The sequence below is a fragment of the Apus apus genome, chromosome W, assembly GCF_020740795.1.
Source record: "Apus apus isolate bApuApu2 chromosome W, bApuApu2.pri.cur, whole genome shotgun sequence".
Classification (NCBI taxonomy): Eukaryota; Metazoa; Chordata; class Aves; order Apodiformes; family Apodidae; genus Apus; species Apus apus.
The window spans coordinates 10,280,955-10,303,322 of NC_067311.1; the positions used below are offsets into that span (position 1 = coordinate 10,280,955).

Sequence of the window (22,368 nt, forward strand, 5' to 3'; positions counted from 1 at the left end):
GGTTGGAAATCACCGGGGCTCCGCGGCCGCCTGCGCCTTCCCCGGGAAGGAAGCGAGGCCGCTCTGAAACGCGGTCGGAAGTCGGCGGTGCTGCTGGCTCTACCCGAGGAGAACCCTCCCTGTCACCTCCATAGGAAGTGAGGGTTCGGGGAGTCCGCTTTCCATCACCCCTGGGTTCCCCCCCCGACATCTTAAAAAACGTTTCAGCGGTTACATGCGGCCCGGCCGAGCGAGAAGCTGGGCCATGCGCCTGGTGGGGCTCTGTGTCCTCGGGAGCGCTCAGCGCCGTGGTGCCCTGTCGCAAGCCGGTACTGGGGCCCTTACTGTGAACTAAAGGGAGAATGCTGAATAATTACTGATTTTTTAAAAAATTCATTAGCCGCTTTCTAACTGGGGAAACTGTGCATGTGAAGCATGAAATCCAGGTTTTGTTTTTTTTCAGACCTGTTTTATCTTTAATTTAATGTCTTTTTATATTGCACTTGTGGACTTTCTGTAACAGATTTTTCAGTGAGGGGATGGTCTTTCATATTTTCGAGTGTGTACAGAAATAATTGACTACATCGTTTGTTTTTCCTTATGTTTTTTGAACAAGCTGTGAGTATCTTTGGAAGGAGAATGTTGTCCTGCAGCATATTGCAGCCGCAGAAGTGCTGCTGAGATAACACTACATGCACACTGACACTCGCCGACTTTTTTGCAGAAGGAATAAAAGCCAGTTAAATAGGAAGCAACGTGAGTTAGGCTTTATTGTAGAGAAAGGTCTGATGGCTGAACGGACTGTAGTCTGACAACAGTGGAGAAATATGCTAAAATCGCCAGGGAATTTTTTGCACTAAGGCTTCTTCCAGCACTAACACCACTGGGGTTGAAATGGCTGGCTATAGTGTAGCTGAGGAACTCGGTTATAAGAAAATCTCATGGAAAGAAATTACTTTCTTTGAGAACAGTGGTGCTTGATCTGAATCTTGGGTTTAAGAAGGGTTGGCTTATTTTTTCCTAAGTTGTTAAATGGTTGGTGTTTTTTTAAACTCGTTTGTTTTATGTTTTTTTGTGTAGTATTCTGACTCACTTTCAGCCCAAAGTCTCTCAAAGCTAGGTAGGTGGCTAAACCCTCGGTGTAAACTTTGTAGCAAAGAGAACTCTGTGTAGCTCCTCTCCTCCAGGCTTGAGCTGGAGCTGTGATCAGCATTTTCCAATGCGTTATAATCACTTATATAGATATGCATAAGTATTGATAGATTCTGGGAGTTGGGTACCTAAATACCTTTGAAATTATATACGTAACTGAGTTGCTTGCCAAAAGTAACTCAGGAAGTATAGGGGGAAGGGAACTGGTTTTCAGGCCAACTACAAGACTACCCTTTTGTTGCTCAAAATAGGTATCAGTAGTTAAGACATTTTTTCAGACTAGAATTTTTTCATGTTTCCATTAATCTTATTTGTTAATTGGTTTGCCTGTGAAATTAATCTGCTAGCCTGGTGCTTCTCTAAATACCTGTTCAACATCCAGCTGATAATAATTCATGGTCCATTTTGGAAAAGCTCTAGATATTTTTATAAGAGAATATAGTAGATTGCCTTGTCTTCAAGGCTTTTACTGCCTCCTTTTTTAAAATAAGAGGATATATTTGGATGTGTCTGCTTAAACCAGGCACTTGGTTTGCAGGTTAAAGTTTTCTCTCGGACAACCAATTCTTCCTGCTTATGGCCAAAGAAGAGAGATACTCTCTCCACCCCCAGTAGATTTAATGAATTGACCTTTAGGAGTGATCTTAAACTGCTGCTTTATAGATTAATATATGGGATGTTTTTATGGCAGTATTGTTTGCTGCTCTTGTTGGTTACATTTTCCTGTAGTATGTGATCTCTACCTGTCTTATAAAAGACCACTAGGGTAATTTGAAGAGTTTATTTTAGTAAATTGTTAAGGACTGACTAAAGGCAGGAGGTCTGAGTTCTGTCTTAAATCCTGTTATTGAGGGAAACATGCAGGGGCAGCATTTTTCTATTCTCAGGGCAAAAGATTGTTTTAATATTTGTTAGTACCATCCCTACCATCCTCTGGATATTCAGAGTAAAAGTTCTGGGAAGCTATGACCAAAGGATTATAACTGAGAGGCTGTAGTGAAAGAAAACAGAGACTCAAGGGAACCTGCTGTTACATTATGCCTTTTGGTAATCTTCAGTTTTGATAAACAGTTCGGAAGTAGCTGTAACCACAGTCACTACTTCTCAAGATATTGGAGAAAATGCCCAGTATAAGACTTGCCCTTTCAGACCTTCAGATTAACTCTTAATTAGTACTGTTTATTGAATTCTGTAGGTTACCAGTTTCTAGAATATTGGGGAGTTGCTGAGAGGATGTGGTGAGCTCAACTGTATCTTGTATTTTGAGATACAATTTTCAGAACTGCTGTTCACAGATGTGTTTTTAAACATGGCTCATACCTTTATCCATAATCCTCACTCAAGAGCAGCCTGATGAACGTCAAAGGGATTACACAGACATAGAGGGATTTGGAACAGGTGTCAGCAGTCTGGTATGGAGGCCAGAGATGGTATGTGAATGCGTTCTTTTAACAGAATTGGTCCAGGAGTGGGTAACTACAGCTCCTTTTGAGAGCCATCTGTGAGAAAATAATTCCAGCTCCCAACAAATTCTGAACTCACTGAGATTTGGTGTCCTGGTTTGAGCCAGGATTAAGCCAATTTTCCTTTAATGATTTTTTTTCCTTCAGTGAGCTTTCTTTTAACTAGCAACACTCTGTTCTAGCTAGGCTGATAAGACATTGGAATGTTTTTCTAACTGCTGGGGCTTGAAGGTCGCACCTTCACTCTGCCGGCTCAGACACTATGGGGAGATCTATGACCCCCCCTGTAGGAGGCTGAGTTAGACAGACAGCAAAACTGGCCAGAGATATTCCATTCCATATATCTACGTAAGCTCAGAGGAAGGTCAGAGATCACAGAAGACAACTTCCTTCCTTCTTCTTCTTCCTTTCTCTTCCGTCCATGGCCGGCGTCCGGGGAGGACTCTGTCCATGCAGCACCGTCGACCCTTAGGCTTGAGCTCTCCTGACCCTCATAACTCTCTGCTTTCTCCGTCAGCAGCTCCGGGATTTCTCGGAACTGTTTCCAGCTCAGGGGAGTGTGGTGGGAGTTGCTGGGGGTGGGGGGAGGCGAGAGGCTCGTGCACATACCTGAACATACCTGTATATAATTGTATATATTTTCTTATATCATTAGCGTTTAATTAAAGCTGTGTAGTTTAGTTTTCAATCCAGCCAAGTCTCTCTTTCTCTCTCTCCTTCCCTACCTGGGAGGGAGGGGGAGGGGATCGAGATCATTGTTGTCGGACCCGAGTCAAACGGTGAAAACAATTTGTGGGCGCGCAACGTGGGGCTTGATTTTAAGCCCAGATTACACATTTTGATTATTTGGGAGTGTTCAAAATTCCATCTCTGATGGGAGGAATCCCTCAGATAGCAATGGGTAACAATTCTGCTGAATTTCCTGATGAATTGAAAACTGAACAGACACTTGCTGCAATGAATCTACTGGATCTTTTTCCAAACCTGCAATGGTACATGTGGTGTGCAGCCGAGAGCATTCTGCTCTTTGTAGCTGCTCTTGTGATTGTTTTATGGTTTATTGACAGAACTGTAGCCATAATCAACTGTATGATTACCAGCCTAGTGATCCTAGGGATGATGATACTGTTCTTTATGGGGGCACTGTATGTGTACAGTTACAGTACAAGTCCTAGTGGTACAGCTCCTAAAGTGAATGGATCTCCCAGCTCTTGATGTGAATAGCATTGTTGCAGTGGGGATGCTTTTGCTGAATGTTTACAATGTTTTGTGGATGCGTAGGGCAAGATGCTGTTCTACTCACTGCCACTCCCCCACAGGCAATGCTGCTGCCACTGCTGCTGCCAACTCCACTGCTCCTGATACCACCACTCCTACTGCTACAAAAACAGCTGCTTCTACAAGTGCTGCTACAAAAACAACTGCTTCTACAACGATAAAGTCCACTCCATTTTGAATCAGGCTACTTCATCCTGTGACCAGAAGCAAGGCAAAGGCAGAACGCTCCTCCCTGAGACACCCGGAGTTTCTTGTAATGACAGAGGCTGAAACTGAGGAAGGAGAGGACTCTAAATCAGTTGATGGAGCGGGTGCCTCTCAAACAGATAACAAATCAGACCACTCTCAAGCAGATAGAAGAGCAAGCCCTCTTCAATCAGATGATGACGATGACCTTGTCCAGCCTTTCTCTATGAAAGAACAGTGCCTCATGAGAAAGCACTTCACCCACACTGATGGTGAGGGAATTCTTCCATGGTTGCTCCGATCCTTTGATAGTGGTGCTGAAACCTACAATGTGGATGAGAGAGAAGCCAAGCAGTTGGGATCCCTGGCCAGAGATGCTGGTATTGACAGAGCACTTAGTAGTAAGATGGGTACTACCACCCTGTGGGACCAACTTCTTTCAGCTGTGAGAGAGAGATACCCCCACAAGGGTGACATCGAATGGCGCCGGAGCAGAACACCCACTCTTGAGAAAGCCATCCCATACTTGAGAGAAATAGCTGTGCGAGAGTTGATCTATGATAAAGATGGACTTACAAATCCTGATGAAGTTCTGTGTGACACACAGATGTTCCGGAGATTTGCACAGGCTGTACCAGCACCGCATGGCCATATATTCTCCTTCATGGCATGCTTTGAAGGTTACACAAGACCATCTGTACGTGAGGTGGCTTTCAAAGCACGACAGTATGGAGACATCATCTCTGATTCCCTTCAGTTCCACACCTCAGCCATTGAAAACATGACTGACAGAAAGAATAAGATGCCAAACAGATGGGGAGGTAAACCCCAGATTCTCCCTAGAGACAACTGGTCTCGTGTTGCAGACATTAAGAAGAGACGTCCTGCTACGAGACAACAGGGAGAGAGACGGGACCCACTGCGACGCCACCTGTGGTCTCTAATGAAAAATTATTTTAAAGAGGACATGAGAGTCTGGGACAAGAGACCCACTGATGTTCTCCAGTTACGTGTGCAAGAGCTACTAAACAGAATGAACCCAGGAGATGGTTCTTCCAAGAAGAAGGTTGCACCAGTCAACAACCAGGATGGTTCATCAAGCTCAAATGCTCAAGCTTAGAGGTGCCCCGCTTCCGGCCAGGTGGAGGAGAGGGACAACTGAGTTTACTGGACTGTGTGGATTTGGTGGCCTGGCACATCAGAACCACAAAGATATAAAGGTTTGGTGGACACTGGTGCACAGTGCACTCTAATGCCATCAAATCGTAAAGGGACAGACTCCGTCACTATTTCTGGAGTGACAGGAGGTTCTCAACAACTGACTGTTGTGGAGGCCGATGTGAGCCTCACTGGTAAGGTGTGGCAGATGAACCCTATAGTAACTGGCCCAGGTGCTCCGTGCATCCTTGGCATAGATTTTCTTAGGAAAGGATACTTCTGTGACCTGAAAGGGTACCGATGGGCCTTTGGTATAGGAGCTGTACAGACTGAGGACATTGAACAGCTGCATACATTGCCTGGCCTTTCAGATGACCCTTCTGTAGTGGGGTTGCTGAAGGCTGAAGATCAAAAGGTGCCAATTGCCACTTCAACAGTGCAGAGACGACAGTATCGCACCAACAGAGACTCTGTGATCCCCATTCATAAGCTGATCCGGCAATTGGAGAGCCAAGGTGTGATCAGCAGGGCTCACTCGCCCTTCAACAGTCCTATCTGGCCAGTGTGAAAGCCTGATGGCGAGTGGAGGCTGACAGTGGACTATCGTGACCTTAATGAGGTGACACCACCACTCAGTGCTGCTGTGCCAGACATGCTAGAGCTTCAGTATGAGCTGTAGTTGAAAGCAGCCAGGTGGTGTGCCACTACTGACATTGCTCATGCCTTTTTCTCTGTTCCTCTAGCACCAGAGTGCAGGCCACAGTTTGCTTTCACCTGGAGGGGAGTCCAGTACACCTGGAATCGACTGCCCCAGGGGTGGAAGCACAGCTCAACCATTTGCCATGGACTGATCCATGCAGCACTGGAGAAGGGTGGAGCTCCAGAACACCTGCAGTACATCAATGACATCATTGTGTGGGGTGACACACCAGAAGAAGTTTTTGAGAAAGGTAAAAAGATCATCCAAATTCTTCTGGATGCTGGTTTTGCTGTAAAAAGAAGCAAGGTCAAGGGACCTTCACAAGAGATCCAGTTCCTGGGAATCAAGTGGCAAGATGGTCGTCGCCAGATCCCAATGGATGTGATTAACAAAGTAACAGCTATGGCCCCACCATCTACTAAAAAGGACACTCAAACCTTTTTAGGGACTGTTGGTTTCTGGAGAATGCATATTCCATGTTACAGTGAAATTGTGAAACCTCTCTATGAGGTGACCCGAAACAAGAGTGACTTCAATTGGGGTCCTGACCAACAGAAAGCTTTTGAGCAAATCAAAAAGGAGATTGTGCAGGCAATGGCCCTTGGACCAGTTCGAACAGGGCCAGACATCAAGAACGTGCTCTATACTGCAGCCGGACACAATGGTCCCAACTGGAGCCTCTGGCAGAAAGCACCAGGGGAGACTCGAGGTCAACCGTTGGGATTCTGGAGCCGGAGCTACAGAGGTTCCGAGGCCAACTACACAACATCTGAGAAGGAGATACTTGCAGCATATGAAGGAGTTAGAGCTGCTTCAGAAGTGATTGGCACTGAAGCACAGCTCCTCCTGGTGCCCAGATTACCAGTGCTGAGATTCATGTTCGAGAATAACCTCTCTCCTGTCCATCATGCCACCGATGTGACTTGGAGCAAATGGACTGCTTTAATTACCCAGCGAACTCAAATAGGGAAACCTAATCGCCCAGGTATTGTAGAAGGAATTACAAACTGGCCAGAAGGCACCCACTTTGGAATGCCACCACAAGAAGTGGTGAGGCGGGCTCAAGAAGCTCCACCATATGATCATCTACCAGAGACTGAGAAACAATTTGCTCTTTTCACCGATGGCTGCTGTCGTCTTGTAGGGAACCACCGGAAGTGGAAAGCTGCCGTGTGGAGTCCTACACGACTGGTTGCACAAGTAGCTGAAGGAGAAGGTGAATCAAGTCAGTTTGCAGAGGTCAAAGCCATCCAGCTGGCTTTGGACATTGCTGAGTGAGAAGGGTGGCCAAGACTCTACCTCTACACTGACTCGTGGATGGCAGCAAATGCCTTGTGGGGTTGGCTAAAGCAGTGGCAGCAGAACAACTGGCAGCGAAAGGGTAAACCTGTTTGGGTTGCTGACCTGTGGAAGGACATTGCAGCTCAGATAGAGAAACTGGAGGTAAAAGTGCATCATGTAGATGCACACGTGCCCCTGAGTCGAGCCACTGAGGAACATCAACACAACCAATGAGGAGATGAGGCTGCTCAAGTGTTCCAAGTGGACTTAGACTGGGAACACAAGGGTGAGCTTTTTCTGGCTCGGTGGGCCCATGATGCTTCAGGTCATCAGGGCAGAGATGCAACATACAAATGGGCTTGTGACCGAGGGGTGGACTTAACCATGGACACTATTGCACAGGTGATCCATGACTGTGAGACATGTGCTGCAATTAAGCAGGCAAAACGGTTGAAACCTTTGTGGTATGAGGGGAGGTGGTCCAAGTACAGGTTTGGTGAGGCCTGGCAAATTGACTACATCACACTGCCTCAGAGCCGCCAAGGTAAGCGCTATGTGCTTACAATGGTGGAAACAAGTACAGGATGGTTGGAGACATATCCTGTGCCTCATGCCACAGCCAGGAATACTGTCCTGGGCCTTGAGAAGCAAATCTTGTGGAGACATGGTACTCCAGAGAGAATTGAGTTAGACAATGGGAGTCATTTAAAAAACAGTCTTGTCACTGACTGGGCTAAAGAGCATGGTATTGAATGGATCTCCCATATCCCATACGATGCACAAGCCTCAGGGAAAGTTGAAAGGTACAATGGTCTGTTGAAGGCTACCCTAAAGGCAATGGGTGGTGGAACTTTCAAGAATTGGGACAAAAATTTGGCAAAGGCCACCTGGTTAGTTAATACCAGGGGATCCATCAGTCAGGCTGGTCCTGCTCAGTCAGACTGTTTACACACTGCAGATGGGGATAAAGTTCCTGTAGTATGTGAAAGGAACCTGCTGGGTAAAAGTGTCTGGGTCTATCCTGCTTCAGGCAAAGGTAAACCTGTCCGGGGTATTGCTTTTGCTCAGGGACCTGGACATACCTGGTGTGTGATGATGGAGGATGGTCAAGTACAATATGTGCCTCAAGGTAACTTCTCTCTGGGGGCGAATCCTTAATTTGACAGCTGGTAAAGTATAGAGCCTATATGTAATATATGGTATGGAATGGTGGAATGTCCTGGTTTGAGCCAGGATGAAACCAGTTTTCCTCTTTACTGATATTTTTTTCTTCAGTGAGAGTGGGAGTTGCTGGGGGTGGGGGGAGGCGAGAGGCTCTTGCCCATACCTGAACATTTCTGTCTATAATTGTATATATTTTCTTATATCATTAGTGTTTAATTAAAGCTGTGTAGTTTAGTTTTCAATCCAGCCAAGTCTCTCTCTTTTTCTCTCTCTCCTTCCCTACCTGGGAGGGAGGGGGAGCGGATCGAGAGCATTGTTGTCGGACCCGAGTCAAACGGTGCCATTAAGTCTCTCTATCACAGTCAATTTGTTTGAGAGACATATCTTTTGTGGAGGCCGGTTCTCCACTGCAGCCTGTTCCAGTGCTCTGTCACCCTCACTGTAAAGAAGTTTTTGCTCATTTTTAAATGTAACTTCCTATGTTCTAGCTTGTGCCCGTTGCCCTTCATCCTGTTACTGGGAACTACTGAAAAGAGTCTGGCTCAGTCCTCCTTGCACCCACCCTTTAGCTACTTGTAGGCATTAATAAGGTCTTCCATCAGCCTTCTCTTCTCCAGGCTGAAGAGTCCCACCTCTCTCAGCTTTTCCTCATAAGGGAGATGCTCCAATCCCCCAATCATCTTTGTCGCGTTCCGCTGGACTCTAGCAGTTCCCTGTCTCTCTTGAACTGGGGAGCCCAGAACTGGATGCAATATTCCAGATGTGGCCTCACCAGGGCAGAGTAGAGGGGGAGAATGACCTCTCTCAACCTACTGGCCACACTCTTCCTTATGCACCCCCGGATTCCATTGGCCTTCTTGGTGACAAGGGCACATTGCTGGCTCATGGATAATTTACTATCTACCAGAACTCCCATATCCTTCTCCTCAGAACTGCTTTCCAGCAGGTCCACCCCTAACCTATATTGGTGCATGGGGTTCTTCCTCCCCAGGTGCAGGACCCTACACTTTCCCTTGTTGAACTTCATTAGGTTCCTCTGCCTAGTTCTCCAGCCTGTCCAGGTCACGCTGGATGGCAGCACAGCCCTTGACCACAATGAGGACCTGATGGTTATGCTGTTTGTATCAACTATTGTGTTCTTCAGAGCTGCTCTTACTGTGCTGTACCAATACAGATTTAACTAGTGACATCTTCATTCTTTGAGACCCCACCTGGAGTATTTTGTCCAGTTCTGGGGCCTCCAATATAAGAAGGACATGGACATGTTGGAGTGAGTCCAAAGGAGGGATGGAGCACCTCTTCTTTGAATACAGGCTGAGAGACCTTTAGTGGCCTTCCAGTAACTGAAGGGGGCCTACAAGAAAGCTGGGGAGGAACTTTTTACAAGGGCAGGTAGCGATAGGACAAGGGTTAACAGATCCAAAATGGAAGACAGAGATTTAAGTTAGACATTAGGTATAAATTCTTTAGTGTGAGGGTGGTGAGACACTGGAACAGGTTGCCCAGAAAGATTGTGCATGCCTCATCCCTGGAAGTGTTCAAGGGCAGGTTAGATGGGGCTTTGAACCACCTGGTCTATTGGAAGGTGTCCCTGCCCATGCAGAGGGGTTGGAACTAGATGATCTTTAAGGTCCCTTCCAACCCAAACCATTCTATGGTCTAGTTAAATCAGTTTCCAGAGTACATTATTTTTATTTAGAGTCAGCATAGAGGTTTTCATCACAAGACATGACTTGCTCTTTATTACTTCTATTATGTATTTCTAGTCTGCTGTAAATCAACATGTATGCAAATTTATTGCATAACATGCCACAAATGTACTTCTCTGCTATGAGTGTCCAGAAAAGGGCTTAAAGTCAGGAGTGAGGATTTGTGGGGTTGGTCCTTGGTCCGTCCCTTCTCTATATATAGCTTTCAGACACTTCAGAAGATCTCTGGAAGCAAGTGGGGCTGAAGCAGAACTCTTAGGTGGAGACTGACCAGAAGTTTTGAGTGGACTTGGATTGCTTCTGCATGTTTGATTGTAGGGTTCACTACTTGAGCAGTTGTGTTGCCCTAGAAGCTACAGTTGTTGGTGCTTATTGTAGACATATGTCAAGAACTTAACAGGTACTCTTGGTTACCTTTTATTCATATATGTAAGTACAATGACTGTTAAAATTGAAGATAGCTTTGGCAGGGGGAGTGTGGATAATCACATACCTCTTGTTTGAGAGATATGTTTGATCCCTTACTTTTTTCAGCAGTGTGTCAGCATTTCCTGGACTCCTTAACATCATCTTCCCTGTGAAATGAATGCCATTCCAGATACACCTACAGCTTAATGCTTTAGAACAATATTTCTGCTTATGAATCATGATTGTTATAGTTTAACAATAAGAAATTTTAAAATCCTGTGAAATTTCTTATGACCTTCGAGTATGAATTTCAGTGGGAATATAGAAGCAATTTAGTGGTTTTGTAGCCCCCAATACAAAATGCAATTACAGGCTTAGTAAAGGTGAAATTATACCAACAATCCAAATTTCGTTCTGTTATTTTATAGCAATCGTTATTGTTGTTTTCCAGATATCTCCGAATATTTTGATTTTGGTTGGCCTACAATAGGTGGATCCATCTGTTACCTAGCACCTAATTTGTATTTCTTCTTCTGGTATGGCTTGGAGTTGAGCCATCTGATGAGAGTTATCCCAACCCAATTAATCTTTTGTGTATACTTTGTTCCCATGCAAAAATACGGTAGAAAGATTTAGGTTTGCCTTGCTTCGTAATGTTCCAGCGGCTCCAGTGTATCATAAGTAGCGCATGGTCCCAAGGATCTTGTACTTGGGCTATTGTGAATATACTTATTCCAATAAGCAGGAAAAAAGGAAGTGGGAAAGGGGCATGTCACCATTATTGACATTACCACTGATAAATACCCCAGCCAACCAGTGCAACGAGGGAGAGAAGGAGTAGGCAAAGTGCAGCATCGAGGATGAGGACTGCTTCGATTAAGCTATTTGTGGAATGGTTAGATGTATCATTTCTTCCCACAATGTTCTTGATGGTGCACTTCATTATATCTACTAAAGAGAGAGAAAGGAAGGTCTTTGTGGGGAAGGCCAAACAGGTTCCCATTTTATGATACAGATAGATCCATCTAGTACTGATTTTGTGTGTGACATCCTAGTCAATAGCATCCTATGCTGAAAATTCTTATGGTTTGATTAAGGTTACTGGTATAGTTCCCATGGATGATATCTTTGCCATCACAGATTGTCTCAGTTTCACTGGAAATCCAGTATGCCTGTGTCACCATTTGACTCAGGTCTGACAACAATGCTCTCGATCCCCTCCCCCTCCCACCCAGATAGGGAAGACGAGAGAGTAAAAGAGAGACTTGGCTGGACTGAAAACTAAACTACACAGCTGTGGGAAGCACACACTGGAGCAGCTTGCTCCAGACCTCATGGGAAGGACTCGTGAAGGAGAGGTTCATGGAGGACTCTCTCCCATGGGAGGGATGCCATGGGAAAGCAGGGGAGGACTGTAAGGAATCCTTCTTCCTGAGGAGGATGACGCGGCAAGAACCACCAGCCTGTGAACTGACTCTAAACCCTGTCCCCCTGTGCTGCTGGGGAGAAGGAGGGAGAGAAAACGGGAACAAAGTAATTTGGGTCCAGGAAGAAGGGAGGGGTGGGGTAACACATGGAAGCACTGCTTTTTGTGTTGTCTGTGTCCTGTGTGTTTTTGATTAGTGAAATTAAATTATTATTTTTTCCCCAAGTTGAGTCTGTTTTGCCCTGGACCTTAATCGGTGAAGAATGCTCCTTGTCCTTTGTCTCAACCCAGGAGCTTTATCCTCCTCATCACAGTGTGTGTGTGCGGGGGGGGGGGGGGGGAGCTGACTGAGTGGCCATGTGGCCAGTTCTTTGTTGTCGTGTTGGCCCCAAACCACGACAGAGCCCAAGGTCTGTGTATGTGCCAGGGAGCAGGTGTGAGTGCTGTTTACACTCTCTGTACCCCGGTTGCTTATTCTCACTTCCCACTGTAGAAGTATATAAGGGAGCATTTTCTCATAATCAACAATTCCATTGCTTCTCACCATGGAGTCCCTGTCTTAACCACCACAAATGGCACCTGAACTGGGTTTCTGCATTTGAAAGAGGCAATCATCAGGATTAGTGTTGGAAAAAAAAGTTTTACAATTCTGGTGGTGGCTCCATGATTGACTGTCGGGGGGAAGGCGAGCGCACTCACTAAAAATGTACTTTCATTACTGTGACCGTGTGACTCAGGATTGACAACAGTGCTCTCAATCCTCTCCCCCTCCCACCCAGGTAGGGAAGGAGAGAGAGAATGAGGAAAGAGACACTCTGGATTGAAAATCAAACCAGAGAGCTTTAATTAAACACTAATGATAAAAGAAAATACATACAATTATATACAAATGTATTCAGGAATGTGTAAAACCCCTATCACCTCCCCCCACCCCTAGCAACTCCCACGGCACTCTCCTTAGCTGTGAACAGTCCCAAAAAGTCCCATTACTGCTGCCGGAGAGAGCACAGAGCTATGAGGGTCAGGAAAGCTCAAGCCTAGGGGTCAATGGTGATGGATGGATTCCTCCCCAGACACCGGCCATGGACAGAAGAGAAGGGAAGAAGCAGCAGGAAGGAAGTTGTCTTCTGTGATCTCTGACCTTCCTCTGAGCTTACGTAGATATATGGAATGGAATATCTCTGGTCAATGTTGCTGACTGTCTAATTCAGCCTCCTATGGGGGGGTCATAGATCTCCCTGTAGTGTCTGAGCAGGCAGAGTAAAGGTGCGACCTTGAAGACCCAGCAGTTACAAAAACATTCCACTCTTATCAGTCTTAGTTGGAATGCTCTGGTGTTAGTTAAAAGAAAGCTTACTGAAGGAAAAAAAAAATCAGTAAAAGGAAAATTTGCTTCATCCTGGCTCAAACCAGGACACAGTTTCACAAAGCACATTGTTTAAAAAGTAATCCATTCAGCTAACCTCATACAGCAAATTCACCTTTAATATTTAAACCAGGACAGAGTGTTCTACAACTATCAATTGCTTCCTCTTGCATAGTGTGCTTTTATTTATTTTTAAAATAAGAATCGCAGTTCAATCCTAATTCTTCCAAAACGAACTCTGATAATCAAGTAAATAGTATTATTAAGACCACATCTGGAGTATTGTGTCCAGTTCTTGGCTCCCAGTTCAGGAGGGATATGGATATAGTGGAAAGAGTCCAACGGAGCGCTACGAGGATGATTAAGGGACTGGAACATTTGTCATATGAGGAAAGGCTAAGAGACCTGGGGCTGTTTATTCTGGAGAAGAGAAGACTGACAGGGGACCTTATTAATATCTACAAAATCTGAAGGGTGGATATCAAGAATGGGCCAGTCTCTTTTCAGCGGTGCCCTGTGATAGGACAAGGGGAAACAGCACCAAGCTACAACACAGGAAGTTCCACCTCAACATGAGGAAAAACTTTACTGTGAGGGTGACAGAGCACTGGAACAGGCTGCCCAGAGAGGTTGTGGAGTCCTCTGCTCTGGAGACTTTCAAGACCCATCTGGACGCATTCCTGTGTGATCTTTCCTAGGTGTTCCTGCTGCAGCAGGGGAGTTGGACTCGATCTTCAGAGGTCACTTCCAACCCCTATGATTCTGTTATTTCTTTGAAGACATCTTTCAATGTCCCATGATACCAAAATGTGATATGGATAGGACAGGAAGTTCATGTCATGTTCTGGAATAATCAATTATGTTGAATAAACAGTTTGTTAATATGAAATAATGTCGCTTTTAAAAAGGTGTCCACCTTGCTGTGTGATCCTTTCAAGAGTGAAATGTGATGTGTCCATGCATTTAACATGCTGCCCACAATAAAAGACATTTCAGAATAAACTATGCAGAACTTAAATAATACAATAAGCAAGTGTTTAAAATTTGTTGGAAGACAGATGGTAATACTGATTAAACTGATTTTTTTTGTTGTTTCCTGAAGCAAGAAATATTTTGTGTTACAGCTTATGCTTCTGTCTGTGAATTTAAGATAGCACTGCATGGGCTGTGTTAAGGTTTTATTGTTGTTACTGTTGTTTGAGTGTGAAAACACTTGAAATTAAGAAGACAACCAAATGCATCCTGGACACTTTATTTCTTCTTTTTAGTTGTACTTGTCTTGATTAAGGGTATGAGTTGTATTTAAGATGACAGGTATGAAACTAGAATGATGCTTCACCATGCTCCTCAGAAAGGCCTAGTCGGGGTACTGTTGATTTACCTGTGCTTTTTTTTTCTAGAATATGGTATCAAGTTTTCGTGTTTCTGAACTGCAAGTGTTGTTGGGGTTTGCTGGACGTAATAAAAGCGGGCGGAAACATGACCTTCTGATGAGGGCACTACACATACTGAAGAGCGGCTGCAGCCCAGCAGTTCAGATAAAAATCCGAGAACTCTATAGGCGTCGGTATCCAAGGACGATTGAAGGACTTTCAGACTTACCGGCTATAAAACCTGCAGTTTTCAATTTGGACAGTAGTTCCTCTCCTATTCAGCCTGACCTGGCTGTTGCTGGCATTCATCCACTCCCTTCTACTTCTGTCACAGCTCGGTCTCCTTCCTCACCTGTCAGTTCTGTGTTCCTCCAAGACACTAAACCCCACTTTGAGATGCAGCAGCCATCCCCTCCGATTCCACCTGTTCATCCCGATGTTCGGCTGAAAAGCCTACCTTTTTATGATGTGCTTGATGTGCTCATAAAACCTACAAGTCTAGGTAAGTCTTTAATAAATCTGCAGGTTGCTTAATTCATGTTGCTTATGACATTACTGAGTGCAGACTTAAACTGCTTTTTGCAGCTGGGGAAAAATGGAAAGTCCCTTCCCTGCTTACCATAAAAACAGAACGGTTTGGATTGGAAGAGACCTTTACATGTCATCTAGTCCAACCCTCCCAGCAGTGAGCAGTGACTTTTTCAACTAGATCAGGTTGCTCAGAGCCCTGTCCAACCTGGCCTTGAATGCTTCCAGGGATGAGGCATCTACCACCTCTCTGAGAAACCTTTTAATGTCTCACCACCTTCATTGTAACAAAATTTCTTCCTCACCTCTAGTCTGAATCTACCTCCTTTTAGTTTAAAACTATTGCCCATCATCCTATCACTACCTGCCTTTGTAAACAGTCCCTCCCCAGCTTTTCTGAAGGTCACTATGAGGTCTCCCTGGAGCCTTCTCTTCTCCAGGCTGAACATCTCCAACTCTCTCAGCCTGTTTTCATAAGAGAGGTGCTCCAGCCCTCTGATCATCTTTGTGGCCCTCCTCTGGACTCACTCCAACAGCCCCACATCCTTCCTGTGTTGGGGGCTCCAGAGCTGAACACAGTACTCTAGGTGGGGTCTCACAAGAACAGAGTAGAGTGGAGAATCACCTCCCTTGACCTGCTGGCCACGCTTCTTTTGATGCAGCCCAGGATGCAGTTGGCTTTCTGGGCTGCAAGCACACATTGCTGTCTCATGTTGAGTTCTCATCAACCAACACCTCCAAGTCCTTCTCCTCAGGTCTGTACTCAATCAATCCTATACCCAGCCTGTGTTTGTGCTTGAGATTGTGTCCTGGTTTGAGCCAAGATGAAGCCAATTTCCCTTTTACTGTTTTTTTTTCCTTTTTCAATCCAGAAAAGTCTCTCATTCTCCCTCTCCTTCCCTACCTGGGTGGGAGGGGGAGGGGATGGAGAGCACTGTTGTCGGTCCTGAGTCAAACTGTGACAGATTGCCCCAACCCAGGTACAGAGCTTGTTGAACTTCATGAGGTTAGCATTGGACTGCCTGTCAAAGTCCCTTGGAATGGCATCTCTTCCCTCCAGCATGGTCAACCACACCATACAGCTTGGTGTCATCAGCAACCTTTTCTTGTTACCCTTGATATCCCTGGCCATATTTAATTCTATCTGGGCTTTAGCTTTCCTAACCTGGCTGCTTGGACAACTTCTTTGTACTTCTCCCAGGCTACCTGTCCTTGCTTCCACCCTCTGTAGACTTTCTTTTTACATCTAAGTGTGTCTAGGAGCTCTTTGTTCATCTATGCAGGTCTCCTGGCATTTTTGCCTGCCTTCCTGTTTGTTGGGATGCATTGCTGCTGACCTTGAATGAGGTGATCCCTGAATATTAACCAGCTTTCTTCGGCTCCTCTTCCTTCCAGGGCTTTATCCTGTGGTACCCTACCAAGCATATCTCTGAAGAGGCCAAATTCTGCCTTTCTGAAGTTCAGGGTAGTGAGTTTGCTGCGGACCCTCCTTGTTGCCCTTAGGATCCTGAATTCCACCATTTTATGGTCACTGTAGCCAAGGCTGCCCTTGAGCTTCAAGTTCTCCACCAGCCCCTCTTTGTTGGTGAGAACAAGATCCATTATAGCACCTCTCCTCATTGGCTCCTCTGTCACTTGGAGGAGGTTATAATCATCGCATTCCAGGAACCTCCTGGATTGCTTATGCTCTGCTGTGTTGTCCCTCCAAAAGATATTGGGTTGATTGAAGTCCCCCATGATGACTTGTATCCCAGTGAGGCATGTACTGATCGTTGGTCATTATCTGGTACCTAAAGGAGGAAACATTGCTGCTAACAAGTATTACTTACAATGCCTTTTGTCACTTCTGTTTGTGTTTCATGACTCCCTGTTAGAGAAGAACTTAATATCAAACCTCTCCATTGTTAAGATAGCTGCTGTGGTGTTGGACAGCTCTATGGCTCACGCTGCTATTACCTTTTCAACCTGTCAGTGCCACGATGTCCTGGCTAACTTCTGCTGATGATCACTGTGCACAGTAGCTGAGTATCTTAACTAGCTTCCTGAATTATTCTGTATTATAGGACAACTATAAGCCAACTGGTTGCCAGCCACATAGTCACTCTGCCCCGTATAATGTAGCATGAGCTCCGCATTATATTTCTGCTATGCAGTTACTTAATTTTTTTTCTGGTTATGATATCTAGAGGTGGTGGTGGTGATATGCTAGGAATTTTCCAAACAGCTGTTTTCCTCAACTTTGGAAATTATCCTGAAAGGAGAATGCTTCCTTAGGGGTGTCACTATTATAGTTAGAGCTGTGTTTAAATTCTTCTTTCAAGACTGTAGGCTCTTTGTTGCAAGTTGCCCAGTTTCACAGAAGTGAGGTTTATCTAGTCCTGTAATATCTGAGTCCTCTTAGGACATGGGTGAGGGGGACAAGATTAATTTAACTGAGTACTTGCTTGTCTTCAAACTTTTTCTGGAGCACAGTACCTAAAGGTGACAGCAGCCAGAGCTACAACTCTGATATGAGTGGGGAAATGAGATGTGAGGAATGGCATGATGTGCAAATAATGGGCCCTTTGGATGTTAGAAGGATATGAACACTGGGTGAAAATAACTTAACAGTCCTGGTTAACAGTGGAGGTGCCAGACAATTGGAGTCTTGCCAACGTGACACCCATCTACAAAAAGGGCCAAAGGAGGATCCGGGGAACTACAGGCCTGTCAGCCTGACCTCGGTACCAGGGAGCAGTTCATCTTGGGTGTGCTCATATGGCAAGTGCAGGATAATGGTGAGATCAGGCCCAGCCAGCATGGATTGATGAAAGGCAGGTCCTGCTTGACCAACTTGATCGCTTTCTATGACCAGGTGACCCACCTAGTGGATGAGGGAAAGGCTGTGGACATTGTCTACCTGTACTTTAGTAAGGTTTTTGACACCATCTCCCACAGCATTCTCCTTGAGAAACTTGCGGCCCTTGGCATAGACAGGTGGACTCTTTGGTGGATTAAAAACTGGCTGGATGGCCAGGCCCAAAGAGTTGTGATAAATGGAGTTAAATTCAGCTGGCAGCCAGTCACAAGCGGTGTCCTCTAGGGCTTGGTACTGGGACCAGTTCTATTTAATATTTTTATTAATGATTTGGATGAGGAGATCAAGTGCACCCTCAGCAAGTTTGCAGATGACACTAAATTGAGCAGGAGTGTTGATCTGCTTGAGAGTAGGAAGGCACTGCAGAGAGATCTGGACAGTTTAGATCAATGGGCTGAGGTCAATGGGATGAGGTTTAACAAGACCAAATGGTTGGATATTAGGAAAAAAAATATTTACTGAAAGAGTGGTGAAGCATTGGAACAGGCTGTCCAGGGAGGTGGTGGAGTCGCCATTCCTGGAGGTGTTCAAGAATCATTTAGATGTGGCGCTTCAGGATATAGTTTAGTGGTTGTGGTAGTTGGATTACGATTGGACTCAATGATCTTGGAGATCTTTTCCAACCTTAATGATTCTATGATTCTATAACGTGGATGAATGAGCAAAATTTTTAGTTCGATATGAATTGCTTACAGTCCCAGGTAGTAGACGGGTGATTGGGGCATGGAACAAACAAGTTTTGTGTGTTTGAGAATTCAGAAACCAAATAGGTAGGTCAGAGAACTAGTGTCGCGGTCTAGGCCTAAGCGACAACAAAGAACCATGCCGCTGCTCACTCACCCTTCCCCCCGCTGTGGGATGGGGAGGATGAAATGCTCATGTGTCGAGACAAGGACAAGGAGAGTTCACTCACCAATTATGGTCACGGGCAAAACAGACTCAACTTGCAATTTAATTTATCACTAATCAGATGTAAACAGGACAAAGACAAAACAAAGAACAGAGCTTAAATACCTCAGCCTACCCCTCCCTTCTTCCCGGGCCCAAACTACTTTGTTCCCGACTTCTCTACCTCCTTCACCCCGCAGCACAGGGGACAGCGAATGGGGTTCAAAGTCAGTTTGTCACATGTTGTTTTCTGCCGCTCCTTCTTCCTCAGGGAGAAGGATTCCTCACAGTCTTCCCCTGCTTCCCCATGGGGTCCCTCCCATGGGAGAGAGGCCTTCACGAACTCCTCCGACTTGAGTCCCTCCCACGAGGTGCAGGCTCTCAGGAACAGACTGCTCCAGCACAGGCTTCCCACACAGTCACGGGCTGCTTCGGGAACACTCCTGGCGCAGGGTCCTCCACGGCTGCAGGTCCACATCTGCTCCGCCGTGGTCCTTAACGGGCTGCAGGTCTGCATCTGCTCTGTCGTGATCCTTCACGGACTGCTCCATGGGTTGCAGGGAGACAGCCTGCCGTCTCACCACGGGCTACAGGGTAACCTCTGTTCGGGCACCTCCTCCTCCTCCTTCCTCACCGACCTTGGTATCTCTGCTACCGCATTGCTCTCACCTCCCCCTCCCTCACCTCCCCTCCCCCTCTCCTCTGCCCTGAGCTCTTACATCCGTTTGTTTTCCGTTCTTTAATATGTTAATCGCAGAGGCACATTCATTGTCTCTGATGGGCTCAGCCCCCGCAAGAGGTGTGGCAGGAATGTTTTGGAGCCGGGGGAGCTTTTAGTAGCTTCTTACAGGAGCCACCCCTGGGGCCCTCCTCAGCTACCAAAACCATGCCAAACCAAGCCAACACAATAGGACTATAGTCTGCTTTGCCGTGACTCTTTAAAAGGGATGTGTTTTGGTATTCTTTTGCACTAATATGAGAACACAAGAGCAGATGTTGGTGTGGGATTTAGTTTTAACCCACACTCAATTCAACAATAAAATATTTACATAATCTTTTTTTTACATGTGCTCAAGTATTATTTTAAAATATAATATGCTGTCTGTGAGAAACGTTTGTCGCGCCAATGAACAGGCCCAAACAGATCCTTCGGCGAAGCACAGTTTATTTACACTCTTGCAAGAATGGGTGACCTAAACAAGTAGGCACACCCATAGGAAGGTGAATAACGGTTTATATTCCCTATTCCCGATGCAAAGTTCCCTCCCCTATTTCCCCACTGGCTGGGTACTCCAGGGTTTACAGCCTATCCGACGCTTCTAATTATCCTATAAGTTTCCCGCCCCTGTTTACATATTCCATTCTAGCAGTTTACTTTTTACCTTTTAAGGTATAATTCTGACCTTTCTTGCCCCCTTGGCTTTCTTCCCAATTACCAAAATGATCTATACCTATTGGTGTCATCCTGCCCTGAGGAGCAAGATAGAAGTGGCTTTGTTGGGTCTTATTTTGGCCATAAATCCTGCTCCATGTTCGGATCCCCCAGATGGGAGCTGTGAGAAACGTTTGTCGCGCCAATGAACAGGCCCACACGGATCCTTCAGAGAAGCACAGTTTACTTACATTCTTGCAAGAATGGGTGACCTAAACAAGTAGGCACACCCATAGGAAGGTGAATAACGGTTTATATTCCCTATTCCCGACGCAAAGTTCCCTCCCCTGTTTCCCCACTGGCTGGGTACTCCAGGGTTTACAGCCTATCCGATGCTTCTAATTATCCTATAAGTTTCCTGCCCCTGTTTACACATTCCATTCTAGCAGTTTACTTTTTACCTTTTAAGGTAAAATTTTGACCTTTCTTGCCCCCTTGGCTGTCTTCCCAATTAACAAATCTACTGGTGTCATCCTGCCCTGAGGAGCAAGATAGAAATGGCTTTGTTCGGTCTTATCTTGGGCCATAAATCCTTCTTCCCCAGATGGAGCCCAATTCACTCCCTCAGTTTCTTGGGCTGTAAACCACTCCCAGTGTCCTTGGAATGTGCAGATATCTCACTTGTCTCAAGCAAACTATTATATTCCTAACACTAGTATATATATATAAAAAAACCAAACCCAACACTATGTTTCTAACACTAGAATGCAAAAACAACACTACATTTAATTTCTAACAGAGCCCAATTAAGTCCCTCAGTTTCTTGGACCGTAAACCACTCCAGGTGTCATTGGAATGTGCAGATATCTCACTTCTCTTAAACAAACTATTATATTCCTAACACTTGGGTATATATAAAAAAAAAAAACAACAATATGCTTCTAATACTAGGATGTGAAAACAACACTAAACCAAACACTATGCTTCTAACACTAGGATGCAAAAACAACACTACATTTTATTTCTAACACTGTCTATGGTGTGTGTGTGCACATATATGCATAATGTAACTGTTTTGAATTGTTTGAGGAACTTGGGGGATGTGTTCGTTCCACCTGGGTTCTATTTTGTGTTTTTGTCCTTTTTGTATTTTCTGGGCATAGAGATAATAATTTCTGAATGTCACAGTGTACAAGACAGTCTAGCTCTTCCAAATTTGCATGGTTTAGTTGTGCTATTTTTGCATTTCTCCTCCTTGCTGGTTACTTTAAACTGTTGAACAAGTCCAGTCTACCTTTATTTCAGATCAAACTTTCATAGAATCATAATCATAGAATGGTTAAGGTTGGAAGGGACCTTAAAGATCATCAGGTTCCAACCCCTCTACTATGAGCAGGGACACCCCACACTAGATCAGGCTGCACAAAGCCTGGCCTAACTTCCTAAGTCAAAAGTAAGTAGAAAAGTAACATTTACATGCTATGAACCCTTAATACTAAAATATTGCTACCCCCCATCACTGATAGACAAGTAGGATTCTGATACAAAAGTGGTATTTTATTTTATTTTTTTGCCAAATGCTACTGAGGAGTAATTCCCAGACATGAAGTTTAGCTGGCTTCTCTGGCATTAGGGATTATGCTCCCTTCCTTCCTCCCCAAAGGCTAGTTACCTTTAGCTGTTGCTGAATTGAGTAGTTTTTCAGCTGTCCACTAATAACTTCTGGTGCATGTTCTCGTAGTGCGTTAAAATAGCTTTAAACATCTTCTCTGGTACTCTTTTTGTCAGGTATCCAGTGTTATATTTTGTTGTGTGTTTGAACCTTTCTCCCTTGGGAGAAAGGATTATAACACTGCTTGCCAAACTTCTTTAGTATTGAAGTGTAATGTGATATTGAGCCATCTGAATATAGTTGAATGAATGATTTTTTCCATTGCTTTGTTGTTGATGGTTACATGCAGTTCAACCACAGTTTGATTATATTGACTTATGCCTTGTTCCAGGAAAAACTCAATTGCAGATCCTGTTTTAATAAAATATTTTAATCACCATGGTTAAACCTTTTTTGCGTCTCTCTTTT

At 45.0% G+C, this 22,368-nt stretch overlaps 2 protein-coding genes across 16 annotated transcripts in view; one reads left to right on the forward strand and one right to left on the reverse strand.

The window, feature by feature from the left end:
• The window catches only part of LOC127395168 (uncharacterized), a 1,033,854-nt gene that overhangs the window by 974,880 nt on the left and 36,606 nt on the right, over window positions 1–22,368 (reverse strand). The gene's annotated exons all lie outside the window — the stretch shown is intronic.
• The window catches only part of LOC127395173 (E3 SUMO-protein ligase PIAS2-like), a 56,286-nt gene that overhangs the window by 455 nt on the left and 33,463 nt on the right, over window positions 1–22,368 (forward strand). For 7 of the 8 annotated variants that reach the window (XM_051641701.1, XM_051641708.1, XM_051641706.1 and 4 more), the window contains exon 2: window positions 14,671–15,145. In XM_051641701.1, the coding sequence (XP_051497661.1) occupies window positions 14,671–15,145 (475 nt within the window). Of the gene's footprint in view, window positions 1–175; window positions 309–14,670; window positions 15,146–22,368 lie in introns of those variants that run through there. The other variant, XM_051641702.1, reaches the window with a different exon arrangement.